Genomic DNA, 17001 nt, shown 5'->3' with positions numbered 1-17001 from the left:
GCTAACTGGGGTCTCACCACAGAATAAAAAAAGACAGCGAGAGAGCTGGGAATGGAAGGAAGCACTTCTGGACACCAGCTACCCCATCGTGCCACACACTATCCATCGTCATGTTTTGACTAGCTCAATACCTTCCACCATTGATGGGAAGTATTTTTGTCGCTGTTACTGTTTGTAGCTAGAGTGTTAATTTTCTTTCATTCACACTCCTCACTGGCTTCAAGCACACACAAACAGTTGATTAATTTCAATGCTTTCTTCTGCTTTCATTCTGAGAAACAATTAGAATTTAATTATTTCACCTTTTAGCAAGAGAGGAAGACATCAGCTAATAATAATAAGCTTCAACCAACTGGCCACTTTAGGATTTAAGAATTTCAGCTGAGGACATATCATTGGAAAAGAAATGATTTTTTCGACTGAAAACATAGTTACGTACCGAAAAAGAGTATTTCTCACTTAGATGAATATTTAAAGGGATTACGGTTCCAGGAATTCAGGTTTCTTTCCTGAAACCAGGTTCTATTTGTTACTTTATTTCTGCGAGGCTGCCATCATTTGAGAGATACTATAAAAACTTAATATTTGAATTGTGAATAGACAGAACACTATTGCACACCGTGCAATGTTTGGGAACTTCCAGCATACCTCCATGTGGCCTTCTGATGGGCTCTTTTTTCACTTGAGAGTCATGCTGTAAGAAACAACTTATTACAAAGCAAAATTTCTGTTCTGAACAAAAAGGTGATTTCTCCCTTTTTTCCTCCTGTTGGTGTGTTTTGTCTGATTACATTAGCAGAATGAGCACATATCACTTACTTTACAAGTGAGGTGGTGATGTAAGTGAAGATCTCAAGATGCCGGTGTCTTTTCTGCCACTAGGTTATGAGCTGCCTTGTGGAAGCAATCTGTGATGTATGCTCAGAGTGCCAAGAAGCACTCTACTGAATCCTCTCAGGTAGGGTAGGGAGGCCCTAGGGACCTAAATAAGCTGGATTGCTGCGAATGAATGGGATGAGGTTCAAGAAGGCCAAGTGTTGGGTCCTGCACTTTGACAACAAATACCTCATGCAGCGCTGTAGGCTTGGGGACGAGTGGCTGGATGATTGTGAGGAGGACAGGGACCTGGAGGTGTTTGACGCTCGGCTGAACATGAGCCGACAGTGTGCCCAGGTGGCCAAGAGGGCCAACGGCATCCTGGTCTGCATTAGAAATAGTGTGGCCAGCAGGAGCAGGGAGGTGATCAGCCCTCTCTACTCAGCACTGGTGAGGCTGCACCTCGAGTATCGTTTTGGGCCTCTCACTACAAGAAAGACATTGAGGCCCTGGAGCGTGTCCAGAGAAGGGCAACAAAAGTGGTGAGGGGTCTGGAGCACAAGTTTTATGAGGAGCAGCTGAGGGAGCTGAGATTGTTTAGTCTGGAGAAGAGGAGGCTCAGGGGAGACCTCATTGCACTCTACAACTTCCTGAAGAGAGGTTGTGGTGAAGAGGGGTTTGGCCCCTTCTCCCAGGCAATGAACAGGGCCTGAGGAAATGCCGCAAGTTGTACCAGAGGAGGTTTAGGTTAGACGTGAGGAAAAACTTTTTCTCTCAGAGAGTGGTCAGCCACTGGAATGGCTGCCCAGGGAGGTGGTGGAGTCGCTGTCCCTGGCAGTGTTCAAGAGGTGCCTGGATGAGGAGCTGCAAGATATGGTTTAGTGCTTGTGGTAGCAGTGACAATGAGAGGACGGTTGGACTAGATGATCTTACAGGTCGTTTCCAACCTTGTGATTCCATGATTCTACGATTCTAGGTATATGGTAAGGGTTTACACTCACAGTGCTTTTCAGCTGCCATTATTTCCCCGATTTATGGCTGACAGCTAGTAGGAAGCCGACTCATTTCAAAATGAAAGAAATACAGACTGTACTGCTGAATTTGTTCTAAAATGAAGTCTTTTCCCTTCTTTTCCTCGCCTCCCCACTTCTTATACTCAATTTTGTGGTTCCTCTGGAAACAGTGCTCCCTCTGTCATGCACGCCTAGATCTAGTACTCCTCAAGCAACTGGCTACATATGATACTCTGTTCCTTCATCACAAGGTATGAAGAAGCAGCCACATGTCTGGATAAAGTGGAGCTACCATAATGAGAATTATGTAGAAAGCAGACTCTTATCAATATATTTTTTACAGAAGAATGAAAAAAGGCACCTAATGTATTATGAGCAGTATTATGAAAAATGTAACTGTATTGAATAATAGAAAGGTAATTTAGCCTTTGGGTCAGATGGGTCAGATAATGGTTTGTTCCCTAATAAGATGCAGTAAGAAAATACAATTAAGAACTTCCTTTAGTGTATAAATGTAAAGCTTTTAGCTCATTGAAAACATACATTGCTATGTAGTTTTTAGATACGCAATGATTTCTGAACCCACAGCCCTGTATTCTGCATACGGAAATTACATACAATAGAAAGTATACAATCATTTTTTAAAAAGTCAAAGGAAGCTTGGGAATAGTAGGTAAAATGAGCCACCTTTACATATCCAAGTAGACAGGCGAACCTCACTGTTGACCAAACTGACACATTACCTATCCATCTCAAGAGCCATATCATAGCAAATGGTCAATCTGTCAAGAATAAAACAATGAACAAACAAAAGCGAGAAAAGCAAAGAAATGGGTCTGCAGATTCTATTAGTAGGTGGAGAGAAGGAAGAGAAATACAAATGTCAGCAAACAAAAAAAGAAGCAGTTGTAATCTGAATCAAGACCACAGGTAAGTCAGAGATCTGTGCATCAGGACAGATAAAAAGGACAGTGCAAATAAAATCCTCCTCTTAAGACTTTAAGCCAGTGTTGCAGTAACTGTTGCACATACGCAAGGTAATATTGCAGTCCTTCATACAGGGCAGAGTAAGAGCAGATTTTATGTTGAAATCTCTTCAAAGCACCATGACAGCAAGAGATGCCTCCGTCTCTATTTCAAGAGGTAAAACTGAAAAACATCAGTAACTTGTAACTTGCAAGGAGCTGGGGAAAGCAAGCAAGTCTTCTGATGAAATTACAGTCTCTTTGATAAGTTTTCAGGGACACCAGACAAGGTACATGAGATACAGAGTAATATTTCTACATAGCACTGATCTTGTCCATTTTTTGAAGTTCTCCCATGCGCTGTTTCAAAGCAAAGTGGACAGTAACACACCGGTTAGAAGGGAACCTCTCCCCAGTGCTCTGAGGTCCACAAAATAAAAGACTGCAATCAATCCTATTAAAGGCAGAATGTAAGTGGGACTATTCACTGGGAAAGTCTCTCAGTTTTCCCTCCATAAAGAAGCGCAGTTATGCCTCCAACAACTTTTACAGAAGACAGTTATCTTCTGGAGTAACAAAGCTGGGTGAGATGAAGAATCCAATCTTGCTTGGGGAGAAAGACACTTGTTTCAAGCTCATCACATGCACTGAAGTGTTCAAAAGATTAAATATTTTGGAACTTCTTCAGTTACTCCCTTTCCACATAATGTCTTCAGAATATTACTTTTTGTTGGAATTCTTTAAAAACATCTTGTCAATGGTATTTATTTCCTTACATATTTCACTTTTCCTTAAATCCATGATAACTTCACAATAACAGTGCTAATCTCACTTACTCTAACTGCTTTTTAGCCATGCTTACTCCTTGCTAGGAATGCAGCAGCATATTTACTCACATTTCTGAACAGTCATCTGCACTGTGACTCTTCATACTGCGTGGAAATGGAAGATCTCCCTAGCAAAGTTTTTCTTGGGTTGTTTTCAGGATTTTTTGTTTGTTTGTCTTTTTGTTTGTTTTCCATGGCCATTCCACTCCTATCAGGATGTAGCTTAGAAAGCCCGTCACTGTGCAATCCCTTACATTCAGCATTCTGTCTTCACTGTCACTGAAAAGACCTAAGAGACCACTTGCAAGTTCCAATGCCGTAAGACTTCACTCCTGCCTAAAAATAAGAGGTGTTTTATTAATTTTGCCTTACTTGGGAATCCTGTACTCATTATTTTTGCCCACCTATGATCTTTTATTTCTCCTTTACCACCCTCTAAATAGTTATGGCTTCTTTACAACTAATGAAAGAGCATTCCTAATATCAATTTTAATCATCATATAATCATTCTTTCAACAAACCGTATATTACAATGAGCTCCCTGCCAGATGTAGAGAGTTGTGTATTTATAAATAAGCTAAGCAATTTTCCTGAATATGCTTTAAGAGAGGTCTCACCCTTGCCAGTTTTACATAATGCATTTCGATGATGATTACCTTTTACCATATTTTCAGGTCAAAAACCTAAACTGTTGACTCTGTTGCTTGGAACTGATTGGAACTGACGTGCACTCTGCACTCCCTCTGCACTACAATCTCTTCTCTCTCACCTTACAGTGACAGCCCTACAGACATCAGGTGCTTACCAACTGCAGAGGACAAGGTGAGCTGAATAACCAGTGTATAATGCAAGTTAAGAAGTCATCTACACGTCTTAACAGAAAATGAAACTGGAGGAAAACCAGTGACTACATTTGTCTTCTCTCCCTTTATTTAACAGGAGTAATGATGCTGATACGCTGACATCGAGCTACTGTGACTGCTGCATAACCAAGTTTGCCAATTTTGCTGACTGCAGTAAATATCTGTAAACTGGTACCTGCTTCTTTAGAGAAAAAACTTTTCAAAGCAGAATCTAATATGCTAGTGGAGAAAAACTAGTATATGACACATTTATCAAATACAGTTTCTAAAATCTTAACAGCACAAGGCATTTTGCCAACTAACTCAATGAAGACAGAAGTTACACTGGATAAAGAAGTTCCCTCACCCTCCCTAAGCACAGCTTAGTTCTATTTTCCCTGAGTAGAACAAACCCCAGCAGCTACAGTACTCTTTCCTCACTCTAACACTGCTGCTCAGTTAATGAGCATATTTTTTTTTAACCTATTTTTAAATAATTTGACAGTAGCATTGGTAAATACAAGTTTGGCATAGTTGTGACAGTAAATAAGTGAAGGAATTACACCCATTTCTTCACAAAGTTTTTGGAAAGAGATTTAATTAATGAATAAGTATCCAAAATCTGTATAATCAGACTTTCTGAATGCTAATGTCCAGAATGCAGATTTTCTCAACTTCAAGTACATCCTTCTAAAAGATAGGAAAGGTACAAATGGCTTCTTCTATACATACAAAAAAACGAAGGAGATGAAAGAAGGGAGTCAAGAAGAGCACTACGTGTCATCAATCTTCAGCCAGAAAAATGTACTAAAGTGTTATTTGGATATTCATTCTAATTCATTTCTACGATAAAGTACTTGAAAAACAAAAATATGTCCCTCAACTTCCCCTGCAACATTCATGAAAGGAGACTATGTCTGAAATCTGCCCTCAGAAAGCCTAGACAGCTGATTTCAAGATTCGTCTTTTTATGTATTAGAGGCAACTGCTTAAGACCACTTGTATTTTCATTTTTATTACAAAATGAGGAATTTTCAAGAGTGCAAGACGAAGAAAACACTCATTTCTGAACCAATCCTAGTATAAATTAACATTCGTGGATTTTGTTCTCAAAGACAATTATTTGGTGTGCCAATTATACAGGAAGCCTACTGACACATTACTGCACATATTTTCTTCTCCACTGCTTTATTTATACTCAAATTAACTTTGTGTAAAAAGCCACCATTGCAACAAACATTTCTAATCAATTCAGAAAGAATACTTCTACAACAGACACAAACTGAAATGGTTTCTCTGAAGTCAAATAAACTTTTTCAAAATTCTGGCAGTATCACTGTTGTTTTGTATTAAAATGAACAAAATTAGATTTAACTTAATTATTAGAAGTAATGGGACACCATTAGACTCTTAGTCTCTCAGTCTGACTTACCTTAAAATTGGGATTACAACCAAACTGACAAATACTAAGTCTCCATCTTGGTTTAGTCTGAGGTGTAAAATTTCTTTTTCATGCACAGGGGCTTAGCCTCTACAATTTCCAACACAGTATAAACTTTATTGTATTTTCTTATTTCCTAACTCCTGCATTCCATCGTTTTTCTATTTTCAAATCTGTTGGTGTAACACTAACTTAGAAAAACACCACCACCCAAATCCTGGCTTCTCGTAGATCCTAACATAAACAAGGCTGAGCAAGTACGTTAGTTCAGAGGAGTCCATGTCTGCAGGGATTGATCTGAGAGTAGTTTGCCATGGAAGAAAAATGCCTTTTGGCCTTTTGTGATCCTGTGGTGTGAAACTTTCTACCTGGACAAAGAAAAGCTGACCATCTCTAAGTGAAAAAATGCTTGTAAAGTTTAAAGAAAGTCAGACCCCAACTGTAAACACAATTTGACAGCATCCATGTAACCCAGTATTAAATTGCTAGCACTCCTTTTTTAAACATTCAACTTACAGGTATTAAAGTTATTATAAAGTAACCGTATTATTAAATATTTATTACGTAAACAAATGTTTCACCATAGGTTAGGTTTAAGGCAAGAGAATATGCAACACACTTTTCTCTAGAGAATACTGAAAAAAGAGGAAATCTCACAGAAAAATCTAAAATACATTTGTGTTAAACAATAATAAGCTTATTAAGAAGTTAATATGTTCTTTAAGCAACTAATCTTTTCCATCAAGAAGACACATGCATTCAACGAGTCGTAAATGAACAGATCAAATTAAATTCCATATCAATCAACAGCAATTGGAGAAGTGGAATAAATATAAATGACTCAATGCTCTCTAAAGTATAACAAAGCTGGCTTTGGTCATACGTTACTCTTTCTCCCATGAGCACACTGCAGCAGTCCTAAACCAAGCAAAGCACATAAACAACACTGGAGCTGACAGAATGACATACAACTTCCTTCTGAGATGCACTTACAAATCCTGCATGCAGATTCCAGATAACCAACAATTGCAGTCTGACTTCATTTGAAGAAATTTTGAGGTACTGACACCAAGCAATGACTCACAATAAAGACTTCAAGAGTTAAGCTGCATCAGCACAATCACTATAAATTTTGCTCTTTCTTGCTAGCAGCGAATAGTGAGTTTCAGAGATTCTCTGTACTGGTAGTTATCTGTACTCTAAGTAGACACCAACTTTCAAGGCAACCTTCAAGGCCTGCTTTTTAACAATTCAATTATTTCACGTTGATACATCTGAAGCACACTTCATGTTATAGGTAATATACATTATACAAACAAGACAGACCTCAATGAAATCCAGTCCTACATGGAAGTCCTCCCTTCTCCTCCCTCTGCATCCCTGAAGCTGGTCATGGCTACTAGATACACTTGCCCACTGCATCTGCTCAGTGACTAAGTGCTGTATCAGCACCTCCTCACCTCAGTCCTGTAAGCTGTGGTAAAAGGAAACACAGCTTCTTTAATAATACATGCAACAGAATGCTCCTTCTGTGTGTTAAGGGAAATTAGCACTTTGAGAATCTGTACACTGAGGTTGATGCTAAGAGTGCTGACTCTTCAGCAGGTTTTGCTCAAGCTCTAAAAATGCCTGAAGTTTGTACTGTTAATGCATACAAACCTTTGCAAGTCTACAGTTCACCTCTGCAGAGGAGTATGGAAAAAATATATCCAAATTAAATACGGGATGCTAACACAGAAAAGTGAATGCAGATGAGCTCAGCTGATAGATCTCTCTGCCATCCTCTAATTTGCTAAAGGGATCATATATCCAAATGGGACTGAACTGCTGTGGTGGACTAACATGCTCTGCATCTACTCTGACAATGTGTGTGCAAACAGTCTGGAAAAATAAAAAAAGAAAAGCATTAATATGGATTCCAGAAAAACCTAAAATATTTTTGACTGGGCAGGTAAGAACACTTTCCTCAACAGGAAAGTCAGCTTTGCTATTTTTTAAATAAGAATCCAGTAATGTTTAATAAAATATCTTCAAAAAAAAAAAAAAAAAAAAAAAAAAAAAAAAAGATGCTTTCATGCTTTTGTATTAACTCCAAAAATCAGTGCATATCAATACTTAATGCTTTCTCTGACAGAAATGCTTTCTCTGACAGTGGGTAAGAGAAAACTCTCTGATATTCTGTATGGCAAAAAAACCCTGTGACTAAGAGGGTTATTCTTGTGCTTCTAAGGGCTTATTCTTGTGAAACCAATCACTTCTTTATGACCAGAGACATAAAATAAATTCAAATTCTTATTTGGATGTTTTATTCATCTGTGAAAGGAGAAAAACATAAAAAGTACAACTCTATTAACTACCTCAAACTGAGGTTAAGGCATATTTTGGTTTTCTGCCATACATTTTCAAACTTTCTGCCTATTCTAACACTTGCAGAAAACATTGCCACGCATGCAGAAGCATCTGGGAAAATGTACAGTTTAGTTTATGTTTGAGCATCCCATTCTGAGCTGCTTAAATGTTTCTCCAATTGTAGTTAGTTAACAGTAAAAATAATGCATCGTATTCAGAAGACAGAGGGAGTGATGTGTTTACAACCTATTTTTGCTCATATTTTTCAACAGAGAAATATATAATTTTTTTTTTCTTTAGGAATAGAAATCACTTACTTGAGGTGGCTAATTTAGGCAGAGGTGTCCCACATGCTACCCCACTGGAGACTGGGATTTTTATACTTCATACAAATGGGGAATACAAAAGCATCCAGGGGGATTTTACATCTGCCTCTCCACAGTTTTGTACTTCTAAGTAATACTGTTATAAGATCATGGTCACGTCAGTCACAATTAGATTAACAAAACGTAGATGGTATTGGTTAAGTTTGATGCTGTTTTTTCCATGAGTGGCAGTAAAAAGGGGAACAACAACAAAAATTCACAAGAGATGAGATGGTTATTTCAGAAAATTCCCAGTGTATATTTTAAGAAACCACAACTCTGCCTCTCAAGAGTGTGGTTTGTTAGTTAGTAAACAGTGAAAGATGTGAGCATTACGCTCTGCTGAACGACTTTTGTCCTATCTGGCAAACACCTTTGTTTAGAAGGCTCATTAGTAAGGCTAAAGCAACTATTCTATAATTATAACCTCTCCCCCTCTCTCTCTCACTCTCTTTTCTTTTTTTCCCTTGCTATCATTAAACAACAATTCACTGTTTGGTTAAGGTTTATATTTTAAATAATGTAAATGGAGAAAACCTGTTCATCAATTAACCAAAGAAAATATGCTTCTAACTTAAACACTGAAATTTTATGATTGAAAGTGAAAGAAAATGAAAAAAATTCATAATCACTGTGAACTGTGTACATATGAAACAAAAGGGAACTTTAGATGGAAGAAAATTATGTTATAGTTTTCATATATCACCATCAAAAATTCAGTAACAGAAGGAATTAAACATTTATCATCAATTATTTCTTGTCATCTTTTCTCTAAGTAAAAGGTATTAAGCCTTATATTTAAAAAGTCATTACACAATCTAAAAAGAATGGCTAGTTTTAAGAATAGTACTATTCAGCTTATTACCAATGGTTCAGCTTAATCTATCATACACACTGCATTACAATGAAGGAAATTTTATTAAAAATAAAAAGCAAAGATGGAAGGGGGTTCAGAACTGTTCCAACCTGCCGATCAAAAGCATGTTTCAACTAGCAGCTTGAAGTCACAGTCGTACTCTGCTACGTACATACATACATAAATGTTACAACTGCATTTAAAGCACTACAAAATGTTCCAACCACATTTCTTCGATTGGTATGCAGGAGAACCTCTTAAACCTGTATAATCCTTCTCTACCACCTCCCATTCTCCCTCAGCTCTCTGCCCTTCCACAACAAATGCATGATTTTAGCAGCCATATTTCATCAGTCCACTCCCCCTTCAATAAGCCTTTTCAAGAGGCGCACAAAGAAGCACCACAGCATCTTGAAAATGGGCAGTCATCAAGGAGCACAAGAAGAACTTTGCCAGCTCAGGCTGCTCATTTCAAGCTGCAGGCTGCAGGTGAGCAAAGAACCACAGGATCGTAGGGCTGGGAAGGGACCTCTGGAGATCATCCAACCCCCTGCTCCAGCAGGTTCCCCACAGTAGGTTGCACGCCCTCTCAGGTGCATCCAAAATCATTCCAAACACACAGCAGTGAAGAGGAAATAATTATGGATTTTTTTTCCCTCAAATGATGACATCATACACGAATACCATACGGTAGTTCCAGACAAAAACTAAATACATTCCTAAACATCTTTTCCTTAAATGGTGCAGATAGTTGGATAATTCATCCTTGCCACTTGCCAGTTTAAAAACAGCTTGCTAGACTAATGACTTCACAGACAATATATCTATGTTATCTGGAAGACAACAGTTTGTTATTCAGCTGTAACTGCAGTTGTATTTTCTGCTGCAGTTTTGCCATGCATTACGCAAGCACACCAGTTCAGCCTCCTCTGGCCTCATTCTGGCCATCTTCCTGAGAAACTAAATGATGGTGGCATGGCTCTAAGTCCCTTCAGCAATATAGAATGTGGGTGAAATCACTCTGTAACCCAGTACTATGAAGAAACCTGAGACCTACTAGAAAATACACAAATCCAACTCACAATTTCCAGGTACCTACTTTGACAAAAGCACGTGACATGGGATATGTCAAAAATCTTTGATGGACTGCAACAATCAGCCACTAACTGATACATTCAATCAACAGTGACAGTTTAATGCAAAATATTAAGCAGTTTGTAGCATTTTTGTACAAATTTTCAATTCAGATCTCAAGAGTGCACAAAGCACTATTTTTCCTCACATTTCAATGATCTTAAGTTAGGCAGAACTGAACGGTGTATGATGATGGAGACGCATGGGAACAAATACACAAAGGAGAGCACAGTCCCTCAATTTAATCCTATATGCAGCAGGGATTTTAAAACAAACAAAACACTGAGATGACAGAAAACACCTTTTCTGCTATTTGACTACCAAAGCTGGGAAAGCTGAAGCCTCACTTGTTATGAGAAAAGCTGCTTGCTGCCATCCTGACGCTGATAGCTGTTACTGTGTATGGAACTTTCAAAGGAGATAGAACTAGTAACTAATAACCATCCTGGTCTTGAAACGGTTAATTATCAAGAATTGTTCAGGTGGATTGGATTCATTGGAAATTGGTGTTGGGAGGGCACTACAGGAAGGACTTAGCCACCATTGAGTCAGCACAGCCTGTTTGTGACCTCTGCTTTAGCAAAATCCAATTTGGAGTATGATGCAGCCAATTCTAGCAAAATCTCTAGGAGAAGTAGCATTAAATGGCAAATCCTGAAGTCACACAAAGTGAAAGTAACATGAATTACCCGAATGCTAGTATTTACCATCATGCATGTAGCCTGTGTACATATCAACAAAATGAGGCTCAGGTGGTATGCTAGACAAAAGACACAGAGAGACAAACAATGATGAGGTAGGCTTTCTGACCTCAGATTGCAAGAGATTGCAAGATTGCAATTGAGAGATGACTTTATCCAATACTAATGGTTAAGTCTTATATCTAGAAGATATACGCATATTAGGGGGAGCATATTAGAGATATGCTTAGTTTCCAGATGTGCTGCTGAGACAAAGAGAAAGTTTTCACACATCAGGAGTTGAATCTATGAACAACAACTCAAACAATTTTTTTCTTTAATTACTTCATCTAATGCCTGGATAGATGCCCCAAAAGTTGGCTGAAACCATTCTCAAAGACAGAATAATTACAAAAAACAAACAAACAAAAAAGAACGTGAGATGTATCCTTTGCATGTATATTAGCTCAAATATAAAATCAATTTTCTTTGGCCAAGCTCACATCCCTTGTGTTTGCTTGTCTGAGAACTTGCATAATCAAGTTTCATTAGCACAAACGTTTGCACAGAGACCAATCTAGGCCTTCACACTCAAGTATATCTTTTATAAGGTAAAGAAGATCAGTGAGCAAACTGGGGTAAATTACTGGCTCAGAGCAGTATTCTCTTAATCTCCTGGTTTAGTTCTAAAACAGAGGAACTCAGCAAACAGAAGTACATACAACCTTTCCAGCTACAGCCACCTGCGTGCCCACATACACACACACGCTGTTATTTTGTGTGAATGCAATGAGATAAAACTAAATTCTCGAACCCTCTAATAAATCTAAGAGCAGTTATTTTTTCCTAACAAAGATGCCATGAGCAAACTGTATGTGACCTAGGAAGATAACCAGATTTTCTGCTTTTGTGGGTTTTTTGTCCCTAATTCTTGCCTACTCTTTTGTTTTACAACTCACTACCTTTCCCTGATATTGCCTAAGTGCTCTAAGTATCCCCACACCTCATGTCTCTGCAACCAAATTTACCCAGTCATCTGAGCAGCTGACATGAGTAACCAAGATCACTTAACTCTTATTTTAGCAAGACAACAGATGTATGTCACCAGACCAGAAGACCCCACTATTTTCCAATGCAGACAGAATTCCACAGAAGTCTTCAACTTCACTGCTATCACTGGGCCCATATATAAGTTTCTAAGTCAAAAGTAACTTCAAAAGCTTTTCCTGGATTACTAAAGAAGCCACCAATTAATGCACAGTACAGCTCACAATGAAGAAAGAGGACTTTAAAAGTAGAACCACTAGCATTAGAACGAAGTCATTCTCTTGCATGTATAATGTATAACAAATAGGTAACAAAAACCTACAACTCTACTGCAAGGCATGCTATTGAAAAAGAAAATTTTATATTTCTTCATAAGCTCAGCAATTAACATTCTCAGAAGATGCAAACAAATTTAATAATAAACTCATCAACTTTTCTTTTTGTAAGTGAAGGTCATCACAACTATACCTTTACTTCTGCTGATCACTCCTATATTCAAGGCAGCTTGCTTTGCAGTTCTCTTGCACAGATAAAATAAAATTTGGTTTTTCAATAACAAGTATGCAGAAGATAAAATATTTAAAGATGGATTTGCATTAATCTTACAGAAAACTATTCAGTTTTTAGGAAACTATTCCAGAATGACATGAAATATTTTGTGAAGATACTCTGGTCTACAGTATACATACCAAACAGTTCAGTGCCAACACAGCACTAAATCACGCGCAATCTGAAAATCCCTTACAAAGCTAGAATTTGCTGAATATAAAGTTTGTGAATATTTACCAAATCACAGTGGTTTTAAATAAGTTGAAGTTAATTGAGGTAAGACAAAAGAGTTATCACAGACAAAACCAACCCACTGAAATCTAGGTAAGCTGGATCTTAGTCCAACAAAACAAAATCAACTTTTAAAATTAAATTAATCTTGAAATTTAACTTGAAAGGAATACTGAAGCGGAAGACAAGGCAAACAATAACCTGCCACTGTTACAGTATCAATCAAGAAGAAATAAATATGTGAAGGTCATTGAGGAAAAATAAGTTTGACAGTAGTGCTCCCCTCCAAGAGTAACTTAAATACACTTGTAGTCAGTAAAGAAGAATAACTCAGATCTTTGCTTACGATCTATCTACTCTTGTTAGAGCACAAGGTCTCCTGGGTCACAGTTTCACATTTGCTGCATATACCATATCAGGCAGTAGTATGACAATAAATAGTGTAGATGTATGGAGCAGTCATGTCAGAATACTAAAATGGCCTGAGAAGCAGGCACTGACTTTCATTTCCATGGAGGACCAGGATCTTGGTAATTTAAAGAGGCATTAAAGATCAAGGAAAAGCAACTTTCAGGCCCAATGTAAATAAAGAATCTGTCTTTGTGTCCTTTTAGTACCTCTCTGTCCAGCAAAGTATTTCTCCCAGAGCAACAAAGAAAATTAGGTTAAGCTTTAAAAACACAGAAGCTCCGTATCATAGCCAAATTAAACCATTTTAAAATACAATGAATTTGTAACACACTTAACAGTCACCAAGTTGTGTCACTGACTATGATATATGCTAGTAAACTTTTCAGTATTTTAAGTCAGCAATCCAATTTGTAATCCAAATGTATTTTTTAATGCAAGCTGGGACTTTTTTGGTTTTGCTGTTTTTAAAGCCAAGAAATTAGTGGTAACTTACTGATAAAAATTTCTTCCTGTGACAAGAGGTAAAAGACTGGGATTTAGCTAAGAGTCTGAGATGCTTTCTCCCATAGTCTGTGTGATGAAAACAATGGAGATGCTTAAAAATCCCACAAGCAAGCATGTGTATCAGCATTACCTTCCTTGCCCACTTCTTTCTTTTTCTTTTCTTCCCCACTCATTAAATACTATGGACAGGTTATAAAAGTTACATCATCCCGTCCCACTGAACGAGAAGGACAGCATCCTCACTGTCACCATTCTGTGTGTGCACATGCCAAAACAGTATTGCACATGAGAATTGTATTTCTAACCTACACTTCTCTCATGTGGGGCAGCTATCAGCACCAGGAGAAAGGGCTGTTTGGTCAGGTCAGTGACACAAGTACTCCTGAGTTTCAAGTCTGTGCCAAGAGTGAAGGTTTGAAAATGTGGTTACATTGCTTAACTGCAACATTTTCAGGTATATCACAAATGTAAAGTACAAATATTCTTAAGGAATATTTAAATATTAAACACTACTTCATAAATCATCTTGAAGGTAGAAAATTATGCAAGTCTTCTGTTTACTACTACAATGAATGACTCCACCAAAAGAAAGTCAGTTGAAAGAGGTGGAGAAGATACATAGAAAAAATAACAACAACTATCTTACTTCAAGCTTTTAGAAAAAAAAAAAATAATTTATGTTTCAGAACAGTGGACTTCACTCTAAATCCACTTTTTTCAGAATTTCTGTTTTGTTTTTGAACAGGCCATGAGACTTAACCTTCTTGTCAATATTTGTAGTTAAGCAACATTTCAAAGGGAAAACACAGTACCAAAAAAACCCCACAGCGTCTTTGGCTGGTTCTTTAAGGCTCTTTTTCCAAAGACTGGGAGCCATATGGGTCTTTACTGATCAGTACAGTAAGCTTTATATCCATTTACCTTAAATATATGTCACTATTTGATTTTATTGTTCTGAGATATTACTTGAGCGTATTAATGGACAGCACAAAAAGTCAACCCGGACTTTTCAGCAAGCATAGCACAGTTCTGTACCATGGAGGCGGTGGGCAATGGCAAAGGAAAGACCCACTGATTACAACTCAGGACAACTTTCTGTGTGCTTTTATTATTATTATTATTATTATTATTATTATTATTATTATTATTATTATCATTATTATTATTATTATTATCATTATACGGAACCACTGTCAATCTTGACCATTGCCAGGCTAACACCCAAGCTTTGGTAAACTTAATCCATTGAAGTCAAATGAGTTCCTTCCTACACATATGCATTTTTCCCTTGCTTCCATGTGCTGATGAATCATCACTGGATCCTTCTCTTTTCCCAAAATAGTCTGGAACGAGGGAAAAGAAAATACTCTCCACAGCCCCAAAATTCCCCATTGTGGCAGGAGTGCAACAATTCCTTTAGCTACACAGGCCATTTTCTCTGCCTGAGTTTAGGCATTGGGAGCAGAGGACAGAAAAACAAAACGCTGAGTGCTACAACAGACTTGTGGTATTGTTACTGACCATACTGCCAATTAGACAAATCATAACACACTGGAGTGTGTTCTCTGAAAACCCTAAATCACATAGCAACTCTAAGAGTATACATTTTCACAATAGCTATTCACATGAAATGTGTATTTTTGGTTGAAGTCTAACTCAGAGCTGAGTTATTGCCAGGACAGCAGAGTGCTGTAGTCCTGGCATGTTAATATACTACTTCCTGACTAATCTACTTTCATCAATTACTATGTATTTATGATTTGCACCTTCACAAGCTTCTACACATTTCTTCTCAGAACATTAGTAGTCACACAAACCTGACCAGGAGTCTCTACTGTGTTACACACAAATGTACTGCTTGACTTTATGTATACGAAGGTGAGAAAAACAAAAATAATATTAATTTTACTGAAATACTGCTTATCATTTTTTTCCCAGAGTATACATTAGAGATGCAATCGTAATGCAGGTATGCATCTTGTTTGGTAAAAAGTAGAGAAGTTTTAATGAAATGTAAAGAAAAACAGCTATTTTCAAGCACTGCCTGAGTCACAGAATTTAAAACACAGCATTTTCCTTATATTGGTTTTGAATTTTTAAAGCTGAATCATTTAAATCAAAATGATTCTGTGCGTATCTATTTCAAATAATACAGATATTTAAAACTCTTTAATTTGATATTTTCTTTCACAGTAGCTTTTGTAAACTGTTAAATATCAGAAGCAGAAGATTCAGTTGTACGAAAAAGACAGACTATCATAAAACCAGCAATTAGAATTAGAACTTTAACTGCTGCATTCCAAAACTCCTAGATCTTGCAAATGCAAATATATTTTTAAGCTTCATAGACAATTACATCTTTGGCTATTAAATCAATAAAAAGAAACACTTACTACTGTGCACAGTCAATCAGTTGATACTCGTTTGACCTCTCGAAGCATGCTTTCACGCCTTCATCATCCCAGAGCTTTTTCGCATGTTCAAAGAATTCCTGAAAATTGGAAACACAACCAATAAGAACATTTTTAATCTTCCAAATCCTCAACCTATACGTGTTGCTGTTTCTCCCAACCTTCCTGCTTTTTAATAACGTGGAATGATAAATTACACCTTTAAGAAGAAAAGGAAAGAAGCATTTATTAGCAGGTTGCTGACAGTTTCCAGTACATGGTATATAATGAAGACAGTCTTCAAAATTCATACGAACCCCTATGAAAAAATGAAGTGTAAGTAGTTCTAGTGGTTGGAGACTCTGCCTGTTGCAGGGGGTTTGAAACTAGGTGATCTTCATGGTCCTTTTCAACCCAGGCCATTCTATGATTCTATGACACAAAAGCATGCTCACTTAGTCTTAAACTGAATTTAAATTTCTGCGGAGGAAAGCAATGCAAAAGGCTGTTCAGCTTATAACCACTAGCTCCTCAGAGGAAGAAGGAGCCTGTAACTTTAAAAAGATTGTGTAATTTTTCCT

The 17001-nt window shown here is 37.4% G+C and overlaps 1 protein-coding gene across 2 annotated transcripts in view; it reads right to left on the bottom strand.

Moving 5' to 3' along the window:
• The window catches only part of GNAL (G protein subunit alpha L), a 111645-nt gene that overhangs the window by 38855 nt on the left and 55789 nt on the right, over positions 1-17001 (bottom strand). For both annotated transcript variants that reach the window (XM_048939154.1, XM_048939153.1), the window contains one exon: positions 16424-16521. In XM_048939154.1, coding sequence (XP_048795111.1) covers positions 16424-16521 — 98 coding nt within the window. The remainder of the gene's footprint in view (positions 1-16423; positions 16522-17001) is intronic.

This window comes from Lagopus muta, chromosome 3 (genome assembly GCF_023343835.1).
Source record: "Lagopus muta isolate bLagMut1 chromosome 3, bLagMut1 primary, whole genome shotgun sequence".
NCBI classification, from domain to species: domain Eukaryota; kingdom Metazoa; phylum Chordata; class Aves; order Galliformes; family Phasianidae; genus Lagopus; species Lagopus muta.
This window is presented reverse-complemented; position numbering and strand designations above follow the sequence as displayed.